Source organism: Benincasa hispida, chromosome 12, assembly GCF_027475165.1.
Source record: "Benincasa hispida cultivar pf3 chromosome 12, pf3_genome.v1.1, whole genome shotgun sequence".
In the NCBI taxonomy this organism is placed as follows: Eukaryota; Viridiplantae; Streptophyta; class Magnoliopsida; order Cucurbitales; family Cucurbitaceae; genus Benincasa; species Benincasa hispida.
The window spans coordinates 19,045,429-19,062,205 of record NC_143489.1 but is presented as its reverse complement, the minus strand read 5'-3'; the positions used below and the strand labels follow the sequence as shown (position 1 = coordinate 19,062,205).

The window sequence follows — 16,777 nt, the reverse complement described above, 5'->3', positions numbered from 1 at the left end:
AACCTAAACAGACACAACATGCACGACAAAGATTAAATTTACTTACCCAAGGATTCGATTTATCGGCAGCTGATGGATGGTTTTGCAAGGAATGTTTGATGGATTTCAAATGCAGCGAGATCGTTCGAATTATAGAAGATAGAATGAGCAATATAAGAAAGTCGTTACACTTGAAGCAATTTTAATAAAAGCGTATGGAAGATAAAGGGGAGGGCAATTTCCTAATCTGGTAAGGTATGGCGTCAACAGAGGGTCATTTGACATTAGTTTTTTTTTAAAAAAATTCATTTGATATTTTGGGTTCAAATATTGGGCTATTCATACAAATTTTCCATTTTAAAAGTTAAAACGATTTGTGTTGATCTACTTATTGTTTAGCTGCTTACAGTTAAATTATGTTCGGAATCTTTTTCTTGTCTAGTATTGGTTTAATAAGAACATATTGCTCTTGTAAAGTTTTGGTACTTTCGAGCTTCCCGTTGAGTGAATATTTTGTAAGGTTTTTCAGTATTGAAGTATGTGCGTACGTCGGAACTTATGTATGTCTGTAGTTTAGTTTTCTTTAGATGTTTATTATTAGATTTGGAAGACTCCATCACTAATTGCTCGATAGCCAAGATGCGCTGCGGAATGGCAAGCTATTTGGCCCTGGAGAACGGTTGCTCGTGGGTTGGAAGGAGGTTGGAATCTGGAAGAAGCCTCAACCCGTTTCTGCCGTGTCTTTTTTAAATGGAAGGTCTATATAATGCTTTTGATCTTTATCTGCATCTGAATTCATCATTTATTTTCTAGTTCCGTATAATACAATACTTCTTAATATCCAATGAAAATCAGAGTATAGTCATGTTCATGATATGTTAATCAAGTAGAGAAGATTTCCTTTAGGGATTGCGCAAATAGTGCATTGATTTTTCTTGAGATTTTATTTATGAAGTATTTTCTTTGTTATTCTAGATTTCTTAGAAGCTTCTTGTAATTTGAAGCACAGTTTTTTATTTATGTTCTTTTGATATGTAGACATGGAACATCTTTGTGGATTTATTATGAAGCTAAGGTACTGATTTATGAAGCTAAGCTAAGCTAAGGTTTATTGGTTTCATTTTGTCTTTGTTACATGTTTATTCTGCTTAAGTAACTTTTGTTTTCCTGTGACTTTGTTACTTTGAAAAGAACGGTGAAAGAGAGAGTATTCAAATAACGAAAGTATGAAAGTTCGATGGAAAGTGAACTTATTTTCTAAGTACCTTCCACTATGTTGCAATGGTGTGAATTATGAAGTCGATGGTTTCGGAATAATAATGTCCATAGGGCATTTCGTTTTGATTTTTGAAAAGAAACTCTTGAAGGTTTAATTTTTATAGGTAACAAAAGAATTTAGAACGATCAGCTTATCAAAATAGTGTGAAGAGTACATTGTGATTGGATTTTTGTTAGATTATTGAGAATGTAAGCCTCTGTTGGTTAGGTTCATTTTGGATTGGGTTCAATTTTTTGGACCAACTCGACCGAGTTAGCTAGGGTTCTCCAGTATAACTCAGAGTTAAATTTGTTTTCTTATAACTTATAAATTTAATTTATTTAGTTCTGTATAACACATTTTCTATAAGTAGAACTTGAAATTCGATCAAGAAAGAATACAGCCACAGCTATTAATGAACGAGTGAAGTGTGAGAGATACAGCGACCAACGACCAACTAACTTTCTTGGGAGTGTCGAGTGAACTGGGTGACTGCTTGGGAGAGATTTGAGAGGGGAATCGGTAAGGAGAGATGGACGGGGGAGAATGGCCATGGATGATGAGGAAGACAGTAAGATGGGTCTTCAATTGATATCCAATGCGGGAGGGATGGAAATTGGGGGTCCGTTTGGATTGAGGATCTTGGTTTTAAGAAAATACCTTTTTAAAAAAATCTATTGATTTATTGATTTTTTTTTATTGTTGTATATATTTTATTTCAGTTTATATATATATATAACAAACTTATGTAAGTTTGTAACAAGTGTTTATTTATTTTATTTTATTTATTATTATTACTAGTAGTATTGTAAGTGTGTGTTTTGAGATGGATACTTGGTAAATAATAGATCTGTAAGCTCAAAAATGGGAGAGCGCTCACGGGAATTGAGAGGGTGATGGTTCGAATCCATCCAGATCTAACTCCATGTCAAATGTCACATTCTTTGTATGCAAGTCTTTGGTGCTATTGCTCGGTTCAACAATTATTTTTTTTATTATTATTATTCAAGTGCATATTGTTTTGTTGTATCGTCGGATCCCTTGTTAGAGAAGTGATGAGATGTGTAATACACTAAATAACATTTTTAATTTTTTTAAATGAGGATATTAATGTAATTTTGAGAAATTATAAGTATTTATGCGTGTTCCTGGTTTCTGTTCATATTATATATTAATAGTAGGATATTTTTTTTAACTTCTCTTAAAGTTTAAAGATATTTTATAAAATTTTGTAAGTTTAAAATAATTTTGAAACAATTAATGATGATGGTATTTTTGAAATTTATTTATTTATTTATTTTTTAGGTTTAAGCCTATTTTTTCAAACTTTTGAAATTTCATAGGTATTTTTAAACAGAAAATAGAAAGTTTTAAGGTATTAGTCCTTAAGGTTTGATAAAATTTCATATATAGTCCCTATGATAGTTAAATTCTCTTAAGTAGTTCCTACCGTAGGGACTATATTTGAAGTTTTTATCAAACTATAGAGAATGCATTCAGATTATAAACCATAATACTTAAATTCTTTCTCCAAACAAAGGGTCTAACATTTCAATTTATCCTATAAATTCTATAATATTACAAAATAATAATTAATTTTTTTGTTAACATAAAACATGTTTATCAATAATATTTAGTAGGTAACTTTCCTCCCAACACACAAGAGTTACGTCCTTCTATGAGGGAATTAGTTTTTGAACTGACTGGAGGGTTGAAAAAGGCTTGGCCCAAGGCTAGACAACTTACTTCTACTAATCTCAGTGCAAAATATGTTGTGTTGTTTTGCATCGGGATTGCAAAATGGTGTCCTTCGTCACATCACCCTGTTCTATCAGTTTCTATGGCTACACTATTATTTCAAATTGAAAAATGTGCTACTTTTGACTATGAGGCATTTGTCATTGGACAACTATAGAGGCACATGGGTTCAAAAGCTCTCCAATTACCTATTGCGTATCCCTGGCTGATTTGTGGAATATTGTTATCCTAAAAGCTCGACCTTTTCATAGTAAATTGTTATTGAATTTGTAAATTACATTTATAAAGAGTAAATCCAATAAACTAAAATCCATGGCTACTATATGAATACTTGAACTTTATGTGGAGACATAAAGATGGATCAAGTTTGAGTAAATAGCCAAAACGATCTATAGTATACGAATAAGGTTGGGTACCCTATTTTGGTAACACTATTGGATACAACTCACTCTGTATTGATACAATTTTTTGTAAAATGCTACAAATGAGATGATCCTGATTTTTTCATGTATTGACATGAGGAGTGGGGGCATCCTATGCAATGAGTTTGCATAAGATCAGACCAAGAAATAAGTCATTTTTACTTTATAACGTCATTTACTGTTTAAGACCACTTAAATGACCTTGGTAACTTGAACTTAATCCAGAGCTAACTATGAACTTCGGTTTATTCAGGATTATTCTTAGATTTGCATAGGCGAGGCTTGGCTCAACAATGTCGACTCAATAAGCTTCCCTTTTCAAGGGAAAGACCAGGTAGATAGTTGGGGACATAGGGCAAAAGAGGGAATTCATGCCTACCCGATTTAGGGATAGGAGGACGGTTGTTCTCTTAAGTGTTGAATCCAAGTCTTGAACAAGGGCCCCACCCTCTCATTGGCCTGAAAGGGATCCGATTTAGTGATTGGATCACAAACCAATTGTTCATTAGAGGATAAGTGGAACCTAAGGAGCAAGATGTAATTTCAGGGATAAAACAACATTTTGACCCAACCGTTATTACAAAAACCTGTGAAGGGTCGACTTATTGGTTATGGTTAAATCAAGTGGACACAAATATATCTACGGAGAGTACAACTAACAAGCTATAGTGGTATGACTCGGTAGTTAACGAATATTGATTAATTCGGTCTAAAGAGTTTTAGCCAATTAATCTCAAATATGGAACTCATGATCTGTAGGTCCATAAGGTCCCTCTACTAACTCATAAAATATGAACAAATTGAATTAGTAAATTGAGTGAATTTAAAATGATTTCAATTTGAAGTGTTCAAATTGCAAATTAGAGTAAAAGGGTTTGTATAATTATATTTGATATAATTAAATGTTTAATTTATCGAAATTAAACAAAATTCGAGAGTTTATATTATTTAAATATTAATTACATGAATAGAATCCATGTTTTAAATTAGGCGTTTGATTAATTTAATATTTGATATTAAATTATTATTTAATTAATTAAATTTGTTTAATTAATTAAAATCAAATTAATTTCATTTTTATTCAATTTCAGAAATTAAATTATGATTTTTAAGTTTAATTAATTAAAATGAAAAATGGAAATCAAGATATTGGATAATTTGGATAATTTGATGTGTTTTGACAATATTCAAACATCTAGTCCATAAATTCTTTCAATTTAAGTGTTAATTGGATTCTTATTTCATTTTTGCATGTATTGGATGTATTAAAAACATCTAAAGTTTTCATATGAAAGATGATGAATTGCTGGAAAAGTGAGTTTTCTGCCGAAAGTTCATCTTCATCACAAATCCTCTGTAATCCCTTCTCATTTCATTTCAATCTTAAGTTCCACCATTCAAATTCAAGACTGAGAACAGTAGAGAAGATCTCTTGGTGGTTCATTGAAGATTTGAAACTTTGGATTCAGGAGAAGCAACTTGGAACTGGAGGAATTCTTCAAATGTATGTGTTTAAATTTATTTTGCATGCTTTTAGAACTCAAATTAAATGTAATTAGAGTGTTTATTAATTCTGAATGCATATGTTGCACGATTATACTTCTATCAACACTAAGTGCTGAGTTTGTCACGTCCTCTTTTGAACATCATCTTATGCATTAATTGTCTGAGGAATTTAGAATGCTCAATGATGTTATTGGTCATGCCTTTGATCGAAAGTGTGAGATTACCGTGCTGATGAATCTGATGAGATATGCTGCTGTTGATCAAAATCAGGGTGGGCCTTCTTTATGATATTTTTTTCAAGCCAGAAGGGGGAGTTGGTTGGTGTGCTTGGTAGATTGACTGCAGCTACAAACATTTGGTTTGGTGTTTAAGCTATTGGTTTGATTCTTGATTTACTCTCTGTTGCTTTTTTGCTGTCTTTGACTTTACTAGGACGTTACATATAATATCTGTATAGTGTGTTACGTATTTTCAAGTGATTTCTCCAGATCTGTTAGAGTAGTCGGCAACCAAATCTTTAGATTTGTAGGTCGATTTAAGAATATTTCATCCATGATGAGCTTGTTAAAAATGAAGAAGAATGTTCATGCCTAGAGAATGACATCAACAGATCTATGTGTGAAGTCCAATGCTTAATTAAAAATGTTAGAAAGGTAGCAAGGTTTTTCCACGAAATTACTTTTGTGACAAAACTGAATTGTGTTCCTCACGACACTACTATGTGTGTGCGAAGGTTCAAGTTATTTGGTATCTAGCGTAATTATTTCCCTAAATGGACTGTTGATCTTAGAGGTTGTTTGGGAGGCCGGAGTGTAATAAAGATTAATGGGAATATAATATGACATTTGTTAGAATGAGTAAGGAATCGAGAGCAGACCATTGTAATGTTTTGATGCTTTTTGTTGTTTGAATTTGATATTATATTATACTTGTTTGTAAATAATCGGGGGCTTTTGATTAATTTATTGATACATGTAGTGTGTTTGTATGTCGTTATTGATGCTTATAGGTATATAGAATGATATCCTTTTACATTGATAGTCATAAAGGATATCATTGATAATTATTACTAATGATATTTTCTATTGCTATTTATGTATTATGTAATGTTTGGAGAGATGAGGAGATTGGGAGATGGAAGCAAAAACTGGAGAAAAAAAAGAAAACAAAAGAAATAAAAGTAAACCGAAGAAAACAAAGAAAATTAAAAAAATAAAAAATCGAAGAAAGGAAAGAATATTAAAAAAACAAAAAATTGGAGAAAGAAAATAAAATTAAAAAGGAGAGAAAAGGAAAGAAAATAAAAAAAAGGAAGGAAAGAAAAAATTAGAGAAAATGAAAGAAAATAAAAAATAAAAAAAAGGAAGAAGGCATGCAACAAAACAAGAAACCGCAAAATTAGAAATTAGAAAAAAATTCAAAAATTGATTAATAAATATTTCTATATTTGCAAATATTTTAAAGATTACTATATTTTAAAAATTTTTTACTTATTGTTCTATCTATTACGAATATCCAATATTTTAACAAAAAAAAAAAAAAAAAAAACTCACATTTGGTATTCTTGTGTTGAAAGGATTTTGGCGCCAACTATGTACATCTTTTTTGCTTCCACGTTGCCCGTCATTGCTTTTGGCGAGCAATTGAAATCTTGATATTTCCATCGATTATTCTACATATCCATAGATTCAATATCGATGAAAAGTGAACCAAAATTGAAAATTTTTCAAAAAAATAGCAAGCAAATATAACCTAACATGAATATAATATTACAACAAGCATTTTAACTGATTTAAGAAGTGTATAAAAGGTTTATGTATTGATTTAGTTTTTTTTTTTAATTCTTGAAGGTTTACTACATCATAACACATTTTATCAAAATTTTTATCGACATTTTTATAAAATCGAGATCTCAACGTCTCTATTGACAACATGTGGGTATAAATCCTTATGCTAAATGTGAGTTATTTTATTTATTTTTTATTTTTTTAACAGATGGAAGGTTAAGCACAGTTGAAACTTTGGCTTCTACAGCCATTTGTGGCATTATTCATTCCATCTTTGGTGGCCAACCTCTTCTTTTTGTAGGAGTTGCAGAACCCACCATTGTTATGTACACTTATTTGTTCAACTTTGCAAAAGTTAGGAAAGATTTGGGAAGAGAACTCTTCCTCGCTTGGGCCGGATGGTAAGGACTTATTGAAAATTACAAAAAATAGTTGGATCACGAATCGAAGATCTACTATAACAATTTATGTCTTAGATGTCAGTTCTAAATTGACATTGATCACATATTATGATGATATATTACAAATAAAAAATATCGTATCGTGTGTCATTGTAGGATACAATGACATATTAGCTTTGATAACAATTTTAAATATGTCAATTACCGTTAAACTAAGCTGATCACTTTAGCTTGTCTCATCTTAATTTGAATCTTCATACATTTTTTAAATGTCTAAATTTAGTATCTAAACTTTTAATAAATCTTCAAATTAGTTCTTTTAGTTAGTTTAATTAATTTCAAGTCAATTTTTATCAAGCTTGGTAAAATGATAATAATAATTTTGAGGAAAATACCTTTTTGGTCATGGGTGTTTTAGTCTAATTTTCATTTGGTTCTTAAGTTTCAAAATGTTACATTTTTACTCTCGAGTCTTTGAATTTATAATATTATTTTTTGTACTTGAATTTTAAAAGTTACATTTTTCAATTGCATTTTGATTGGAGTATTGATTTGAAAATGTAACATTTTGAAGCTTAGGGATCCAATCAAAATAAATTCAAAACTCCAAGATAAAAGTGTAACATTTTGAAATCTAGGAACTAAAAGAAAAAGTAGACAAAAAAACTTAGGTTCCGTTTGGTAATCATTTGATTTTTTTGTTTTTATTTTTGAAAATTAAGCCTATAAACATTGCTTTCACCTCCAAATTTCTTTCTTAATTATCTACTTTTTACCAATGGTTTAAAAATCTAAACCAAAATTTGAAAACTAATAAAAGTAGTTTTTATTTTTCGAATTTGACTAAGAATTCAACCATGGTACTTAATAAAGATACAAATTATTGTAAAAAAAGAAAAAGAACATAGACTTAATTTTAAAACACAAAAAAAACAAAAAAACAAAAAACAAAATAATTAATAAATGAGGCCTTAGAGACCCAAAAATTACTTTTCTTAAATAATTTTCATTCAAGATGAATTGTGAATATTCTTCCACAATTTGCAGTGATAAAAAAATTTCTTTATTTTAATTACTTACTACTTGTTTTTTCTTTAGAGTATTATTTAGTTTAAATTTTTAAAAATTTTCAATCAATAGGTAGAAGACTCCATAACAATTTTTGGGGGCTTAAGAGACGGGATAAAATTTTAATTTTGGAAAAAAAATATTTTTGGTTCTTGATGTTTGGTGTGCATTTAGGTTAATAAATTTTCATTTTATGCCCAATGATTTATTATGGTAGTATCCCTAAACTTTCATTAGGTTTACTTAAGATGTAACGTCTATTTTTAACTATTTCGATTTTTTTGTTATGAATTTATTGAAATTAAACCCATTTTTTTCGTTGGTTACAAAGTTCTATACTTTTTTTTAGTGTACAAGAGTTGAATTTTTAGTCAAATTTCAAAAACAAAAACAAATTTTTTTAAAAAATATCTTTCTAGTTTTCAAAATTTGGCTTGATTTTTGAAAATATCATAAAACATTGATAAAATAACCAGAAATTTAGAGATGAAATGTATGTTTATAGGCTTAGTTTTTAAAAACAAAAAGTCAAAAAATCTAATGTTTAACAAAATGGACCTAAAAAAATCAATTTTTGCTTTTAGAATTTAGCTAAAAATTAAATATTTATTTATAGAAGAAAAAGTGAAGAAAAATATATAAGTTAAAAAACTAAAAAATTAAAAAAAAAAAAAGAAAAGAAAAAGAAACCAAATGGTTAATTATAAAGATCAATATTTGGTTTGATTGATTGATTATAATTGATAGGGTTTGCGTATGGACGGCTATGTTATTGATGCTTTTGGCGATAATCAACGCTTGTAATCTAATAAACAGATTTATAAGAATTGCTGGAGAACTTTTTGCCATTTTGATGTCTGCTTTGTTCATTCAAGAAGCTATCAAAGCAAGTTATATATATATATATATATATATGAGTAATTGCTTTAAATGGTATAATTATCGAAAATATTTTCAAATATAGCAAAATATCATTGTCTATCAATGATAGATCGTGATCATTTCACTTTTATCATTGAACGATAGACATCGATGGTCTTCTATCACCGAGCGATAGAAATTTATCGCGGTCATTTTACTATATTTGTAAATAAGTTAGCTTATTTTTCTTTATTTGAAAACAACCTATATATGTTTCAATATTTTTATTCACCAATAATTCAAATTTCTTGTTCCTAAGATTTATTGAATTAAATAGTTGAATTTTGTTAATTTATGTTTCATACTTGATAAGAGCGATATATAAATTAGGACAACTATCTTTAATGGTATGAGACATTTTGAATGAAACTAAAAGTAAAGCAAAAAAGATTTATGTTTAAGGTTAATAATAGAGTATCGTATCATATCATTGTAGAAATACATTGAGAGTCGTTTTTTTTTTTGTAATACTTAAAAAAGTAGTATTTTGAAGAATTTTATTATCAAATTTTAAAAGCAAATATTTATGCATGTTTTTAGTGTTTATCTGAGATTTTATATGCAATATTAAAAAATTTTGAAACATGATAACTACACTCAGCTTCCAAATTTCGAATTAATTATTTTTCCTTTTAAAAATTATTGTTTTTAAATCATTCAAACTACATTATCTATCATATCTTAGAGTTTTTTTTTAATGGAACGAGGTTGGAGTTTTGAAGATTTGAATCTTTGATTTGAAGGGGTGAAAAAAAATTCTTTAAACATGAGTTATGTTCAGTTTAACTATCGAATTTTACCGTTGAAATGATATAATGTTTAAGTTTTGAAGAGTTGAATGATTGCAGGGATTGGTAAGTGAGTACAAAATTCCCAAAGCAGAGAATCCAAATATGGAGAAATATGAGTTTCATTGGCTTTACACAAATGGTTATATGCAACAAATACTTTTTCAATTGGGTAATGATTAGATGTAATCGGCTGCACTTAACTATATGCATCTCCCTTTCTTACACAATATATATATATATAATATCTTTGTTTTAAAAAAATTATTTGTCACGTGTTAAAATTTTATTGGACAATCCTTGGGATGCACAAGACAGGTGTTACAAAGGGAGCACCTAGGTTTTTTTCTTCTTCTCAATAATATCATTTTATATATATTTGCTTCACCCATTATTGAAAATAGGTTAAAAATCTCATTGTCTATAAACTTTCATAGAATTACAATTTAGTCCCCATATTTTGGTTGGTAACGATGTAGTACTTATACTTTCAATTTTATAATAACTTTTAGTCTTTGCGTATTTTAAAATTTTTAAAGATTTAGTCCCTAGGGTAGAAATTGGTTTTACGATTTTATGAGATTTTTTTCATAAATAGATAGATAGGCTAATTAGAGAATCAATATTTTTACAAAATGCAAAGTCAACATTATAAAATAATAAAATTGTCATCTAATTTTGATGAACTTTTTAACATTAGAAACTAAATTGTTATAAATTTGAAAGCACAAGGATTAAAAATTGTTACATTCTAAAATTTAAGAACTAAATTGTCATAAAATTGAAAGTACATGGATTAAATCATTACAAACCAAGGTTGGATGACTAAATTGTTACTTTCATGAAAGCTTGGGGACTAAAAGTATTTTTTTTTTACATGAAAAATACTCCTAAATTAAACTTTGCTTATTTGTTTCAAAAGTATCACTGGGCTTTTAGTTGTTAGACTATTATCTTTAACCTTTCACACACATTTTAAAACAACACTCTTGAAGAGTAGAAGTTCTTTAGAATGTAGATAGAACATCAATAAAGCGGTAATCTGAAGTACTGTGATGCTGAGACTACGACGCTTACTTCGATCAAGTATGAATATCAACTTTTTGTTTAACATTTTAAAGACTTTTCTACTCTAATATTGGAATAATGTTAGAGAATCTACGTCAAATAATATTGCAAATTCAATATTTTTACTGGGGATGAAATTGGATTATTTTTTATGATTTAGCCTTGAAAATTTTTGTGCCTTGAAAATTTATTGTTATCTTTTGTTTATGATTTTGTTTTTAAATTGTAATAAAATCTTAATCGATTATGGATTTTAGAACAACTATTTTTTTTTATTATAGTATATATATTTTTTAAATAAATATAGATAAGAGGAATCCGAAGGTACACCAAAACATTTCAACTATGTCAACACATTTTTTTTTATAATTATTCTAATATTTTAGAGCAAACAAAATAATTCATAATTCAAATCATATGCATTTTTAACTCTCTCTTATAATAAATTTAGATATACATATTAATGTCAATATCCAAATATAAAAACAACTAAAACAATGTATCTACTCTAGTCATCAATAACTAAATTTGGCTAAAAAAAATATCATAACTAAACAAGGGTAATTAATTAGTGTTAATTTATCAATCATGTATCTTGTTGATCAAGTTAAATTGAAACTTATCGAACACTATTTTACTTCATATTGTACCATTAACTTTCTTAAAATTACAAAGGCTGTCAATTATTTAAAAGGCTACGACATTTTTCAACTAAACCTCAAGCTTAAGCTTAAATAGAATAATACAAATAACTATTTTGGTCATTATTCTACACCTATAGGACTTCGGTGTAATAGTACTTACCTAATATATGTTATTGTGATAGCTGTTATTGGTTCCTTCCAATAACTAATTGTCTAATTGTAAGCTATACCAATAGTAGCGAAAGTGAATATGGTTTAGTATTCATTCTCTTAAAGTCAGATGTTCAAGTTAATCCCTATTTTGGCTGTACTAAAAAAATTAAACCATAATCATAGAATTAAAATTATTATTATTTTTTATAAATTATATTGCTCTTCATTACTTTTCTCATTTTAATTAAACACATTTTTTCTCATATTAGGGTGGTTGAGTTCCTCTCATGGTTCTAGTGTGGACTGCATTATCATTCAGTGCTCCAACATAATTTCCTTCTGGAGTTCCTAGAAGACTTTTAAGCCCTTTGCCATGGGAATCTGCTTCTTTATATCATTGGACTGTGGTCAAGGTACATTCTTTTATCTCGAGAGTATGTTTTTGGAATGATTTTAAAATGAATATAATCACTTTTTTTCTCGTTCTAAGTTACTCTTAAAACATGTGAGATTATTAATAATTTGAAATCAACTTAATGTTTAAGTTTACCCTTTTAATTAAACACTATTTTCATATAATAGAAATTAGTTTTTGAACGATTAAGGATATGTTTGTGAGTGGTTTTCAAATATTTGCCACATATTACATGAGTCATTTTCAAAATCATTCTCAAACTTGCCTTGAATTATTCAAAATTAATTTTGTTTGTGTGAAAATATATAGCGTTTAAAAGTGTAAAACCAAACATTAATCTAGGAAAAATACCTTTTTGATCCCTAGGTTATAAATTTATGAGAAATGAAATTTAATTCTTAAAATAAAAAAGATTATTAGAAATGAAAAATTTTAAATTCAATTTTAGTTATGATGAAAAATAATGACACTTAATTAATTTAATTATTTTAAATTAACTAGTAGACGTTAATACTAAAAACTAAAAGTAAATATTTAGTAAAAAAAAAAAAGTGAGATTAAAAGTGTAAATCTTGAATCTTATGGACCAAATTGAAACAAAACTCAAACATCAAAAGTAAAATTGTAACATTTTGAAATCTAAGGACTAAATTGGAAATCAAACTCAAAACTCAAGAACTAAACATGTCACGTTTCAAAACCTAAGAACTAAATAGAAACTCGGGCCAAAACCTAAGAACCAAAAAAAAAAATATATATATTCTTCCATTAAATTTATTTTTGAATAATTAAAAGACATGTTCCAACATGATTTTTTAAAACTTCAAAATCGCTCCCAACATATATCATGCAAAAGTATATTGTTTTCGAGGTTTTTGAAAAAGACAATCGTGTCCACTTTACCATTTTCAAAAGTCACTTCCAAACATGTCATCTTAACTATTTTAAAATCACTCACAAGCATGATCGTTGTTAGTTTAGGATCTCAGAGTTTTTAAACCTATTAGATACACACTAGATTGTCATTGTCCTAATAATGGTTTCTTTTTAAATCTAACAAGTAATGTATATAAAATTGAAACTCATATCATATCATATAAATATATATGGTTCATTTTAATTAATGGAATTAAACATATGTTTTCTTGAACATGTTTTTATCCCAGGATATGGGGAAAATCCCTCCTTCATACATTTTTGCAGCTCTTCTTCCTGCTGTGATGATTGCAGGGCTTTACTTTTTTGATCATAGTGTTGCTTCTCAATTGGCACAACAAAAGGAGTTTAATCTTAAGAACCCTTCAGCATATCACTATGACATCTTGTTGCTTGGATTTATGGTAAACAACACTTTCTATATATATTATATATATCATTCAACATTGAACTTTGTGATTTGTTTCACTATTATCCTAGTTTATTATCCTTGACTCTTTCATTATCACTTATAAGCATTTACTAATTAAGGGACTACTTCAACTATGTTTGAGAATTTCCTTATTCAAGTGGTTCCACAACAATAAGAAGAATAACTCTTAATAACAAAATGATAAAAACCCGATAAGGAAGTTAAACATCTTTACTTGGATAGATGATCGATGATAAAGAAGAAATGAGAATTCATTTCTATCTCCAAGATTTTGAACTCTCCACCATCAAATTCATCAAACTAAATTGAAAATTCTAAACATGCATTCTAAACACAAAGATACATTGTTTAAAAGAATACAAGAATATAAAGAAAACTCTATGAGAACTTTTTTTAAACTTGTTCTTTCAAAAGAGAAAAATACAATCCTATTTATACTAAATGAAGAGTTCACAAAGAAATCATGACATAACCTTTCATCTATGTAGTTTAAATTCAGCTCACAACCCCTCGAATTTCCTACCCATGAATATTAATAAATGCAAATACATGAAATAAATAGATATACATATAGACTGGTGTAGTGATGATCCGATGATAAAGAAATTGTGATCTTCTCAATCACCTATTTAATTTCTTTATTAGAGGGTCACCCACTACGCTGTTCCATATCTTAATTTTTATCTAAAATTCTAAAGAATTTCTATTCTAATGGTAATTTTAAAATGTTTATGAAAGGTTCAAAAGCGACATATTGCAACTTTTGAAATTATAAGGATATTTTTTTAAAAAATAGACAAAGTTCAAGAGGTTTTTTTTTTTAAATTTATAACCTAAACATATATATGTTGTTACATCACTAAGTAGGGTAAAAATATCCCATTTACTAGAAAATTACTTGCTTGTACAATAAATAATAGTAGAGCTCTTACTTTTAGTGTAATTCCCTCATTTAATAATACAATAGAAATAGGCCAATAAAATAATAATTTCAATATTATTTCTATGATAAATATGATGTTAGACTTTACTTTGTGGATTACTTGGGCTTCCTCCCTCAAATGGGGTTTTACCACAATCTCCAATGCATACTAAAAGCCTTGCAGTTCTTAAGAGGCAGGTAATTAATATAAGATTAAGCACAAAAATGTAATAATATATCATAATATGTTATTTTGTTTAATTAGCTTAATTTTCTCTTCATTATTTATTTTGCAGTTGATAAGAAAAAAGATGGTTGAAAGTGCTCAGAAAAGCATAAAAAAGAAAGCTACCAACTCAGAAATCTATGTCCAAATGCAAGATATGTTCATAGAAATGGATGGTAGCCCAGCTGCTAGTCCACTAGAGGTAGTGTTCTTGTTTCTCGTTTTAGGTTAAATTATACAAAATTTAGTACAATTGAGAGTACATAGGAAAATTTAAATCACAGACCTCGTGGTTACTAACCATACACTCACATGTTAATTGAACTATGTTTGATTTGACAACATTATATAAATTTTTTAGGCTCACTTTAATGGAAATTAAAGATGATCATCTCCAAAGATACTCTTGGAAAGATTTTTAATATTCAAATCATAGAATAAAACTTTTCAAAAGTATAGGGCATACATAAATTCAATGCATTTGCATATAATTTAACCCATTTTATAAGAAAACATCCCCATAATTAACTTTTCATGAAACATTATTTTTTTATAATGTCCTTTTTGATAGGGTGTTCATGTCAAATTCGTGATGATCATGTATACTTTCGGACATTATTTGAGGTTTGAAAGAGAACATCCTAATTATCATACTCTATTTGTTTATACTCTAGATTTGTTATTGAACTTCATATAACGTTAGTGCGTCCAATTCTATATTTTTTTTTTTAAAAAAACATGCAAGGGAGTAGGAAAAAACTTTCACTCCCCTCGTAGTACTTTAAAATTTTCACGTATCTTACATTATGGAGCATCAAATCAATTAGTATATATATATACAATATGAACATATTCTTCATGCTTACATTTTAAGAAATTAATAATTACCTACCTGTCTCGTGTCTGTATCCGTGCTTCTGATTTTGATTTAGATATATGTTGTGCATGTGCAGATGGATGTAGTGGTGAAAGAACTAGAAGATTTAAAAGAGGCAGTTATGAAAGAAAATAACAACAAAGAAAATGAAAATGAAGAAGAGAAATTTGGTCATCTTGAGAAGCACATTGATTGTTATCTTCCAGTTAGAGTAAATGAGCAAAGAGTGAGCAATCTGCTACAATCAGTCCTAGTGGCTGCATTAATTTTTGCAATTCCATTGGTCAAGAGCATCCCAACTTCTGTGCTTTGGGGATATTTTGCTTATATGGCCATTGATAGTCTCCCTGGAAACCAATTTTGGGAAAGGATTTTGCTCCTCTTCGTCATGCCCAGTCGACGTTACAAGTAACACCTTTTCTTCTTCTATCTCTCGGTCTTTACTATTTGTCTTTACGTCTTCGATTAAATTATAAGTTTAATCATATCAACGTATGTATATAGGGCTTCATATATTTGTCGCAATAAGTTCACGTTGGTATGATACATTAATTAATTAAACTAACAAGTAATGATAGGAAAACAGGTGATGGAAGGAAGTACATTAACAAGTAATAATGGTAGACCCCTAATTAATGAGTAATACTTGGACGTAGTCTTGAGTCTTACACTCATATCCATGCATCTCCTATAATTACGAAGGACAAATTATATATATATATATCGTCACATGATAACTTGTGATTAGACACTTGGATATGCTGCACAAAGATAGGTGTAGTTTGAGATATAAGGTGTAGTTTGAGATATACTCAAATATTTTCTTATTGTATACTAAACAAGAAGCGAGAGAGTGGTGAATATGTAAGTTGGTGTGAATACGTGAGAAGAATGTCGTGGACCTGAAAGAATATTGTTATTTAAAGGGGTGTTGAGTGGTGAATATATAAGTTGTTAGGGTTATGTTGGGAGATATATATCTTTATGCTATTTTCTTGTATTTAGATCTAATGGATGAGACTTGGGAGAGTCTGGGAAGCTCTTGAATCGTCTTTATTACTTGTTGATAAGTAAAATTGAGTCTAAGGTTTATGATCAAATTATTTTGTCTCATTTGTCTAATCGAGTTTTGACCTATACCTTTTATCGTGTCATGTCGAGTGTCACCCGTAAATCTAACTCAACATGCTAAGTTAACTTTTTCGAATTCGATTG

The 16,777-nt window shown here is 28.6% G+C and overlaps 1 protein-coding gene across 1 annotated transcript; it reads left to right on the top strand.

The window, feature by feature from the left end:
- Positions 1-13,337: 13,337 nt before the first annotated feature.
- LOC120067423 (boron transporter 4-like) lies at positions 13,338-15,974 on the top strand. Its single transcript, XM_039018989.1, has 4 exons — positions 13,338-13,508; positions 14,562-14,657; positions 14,756-14,887; positions 15,639-15,974. The coding sequence occupies exons 1-4, from the start codon at positions 13,338-13,340 to the stop codon at positions 15,972-15,974; spliced, it is 735 nt and encodes a 244-aa protein (XP_038874917.1).
- The last annotated feature ends 803 nt before the right edge of the window (positions 15,975-16,777 follow it).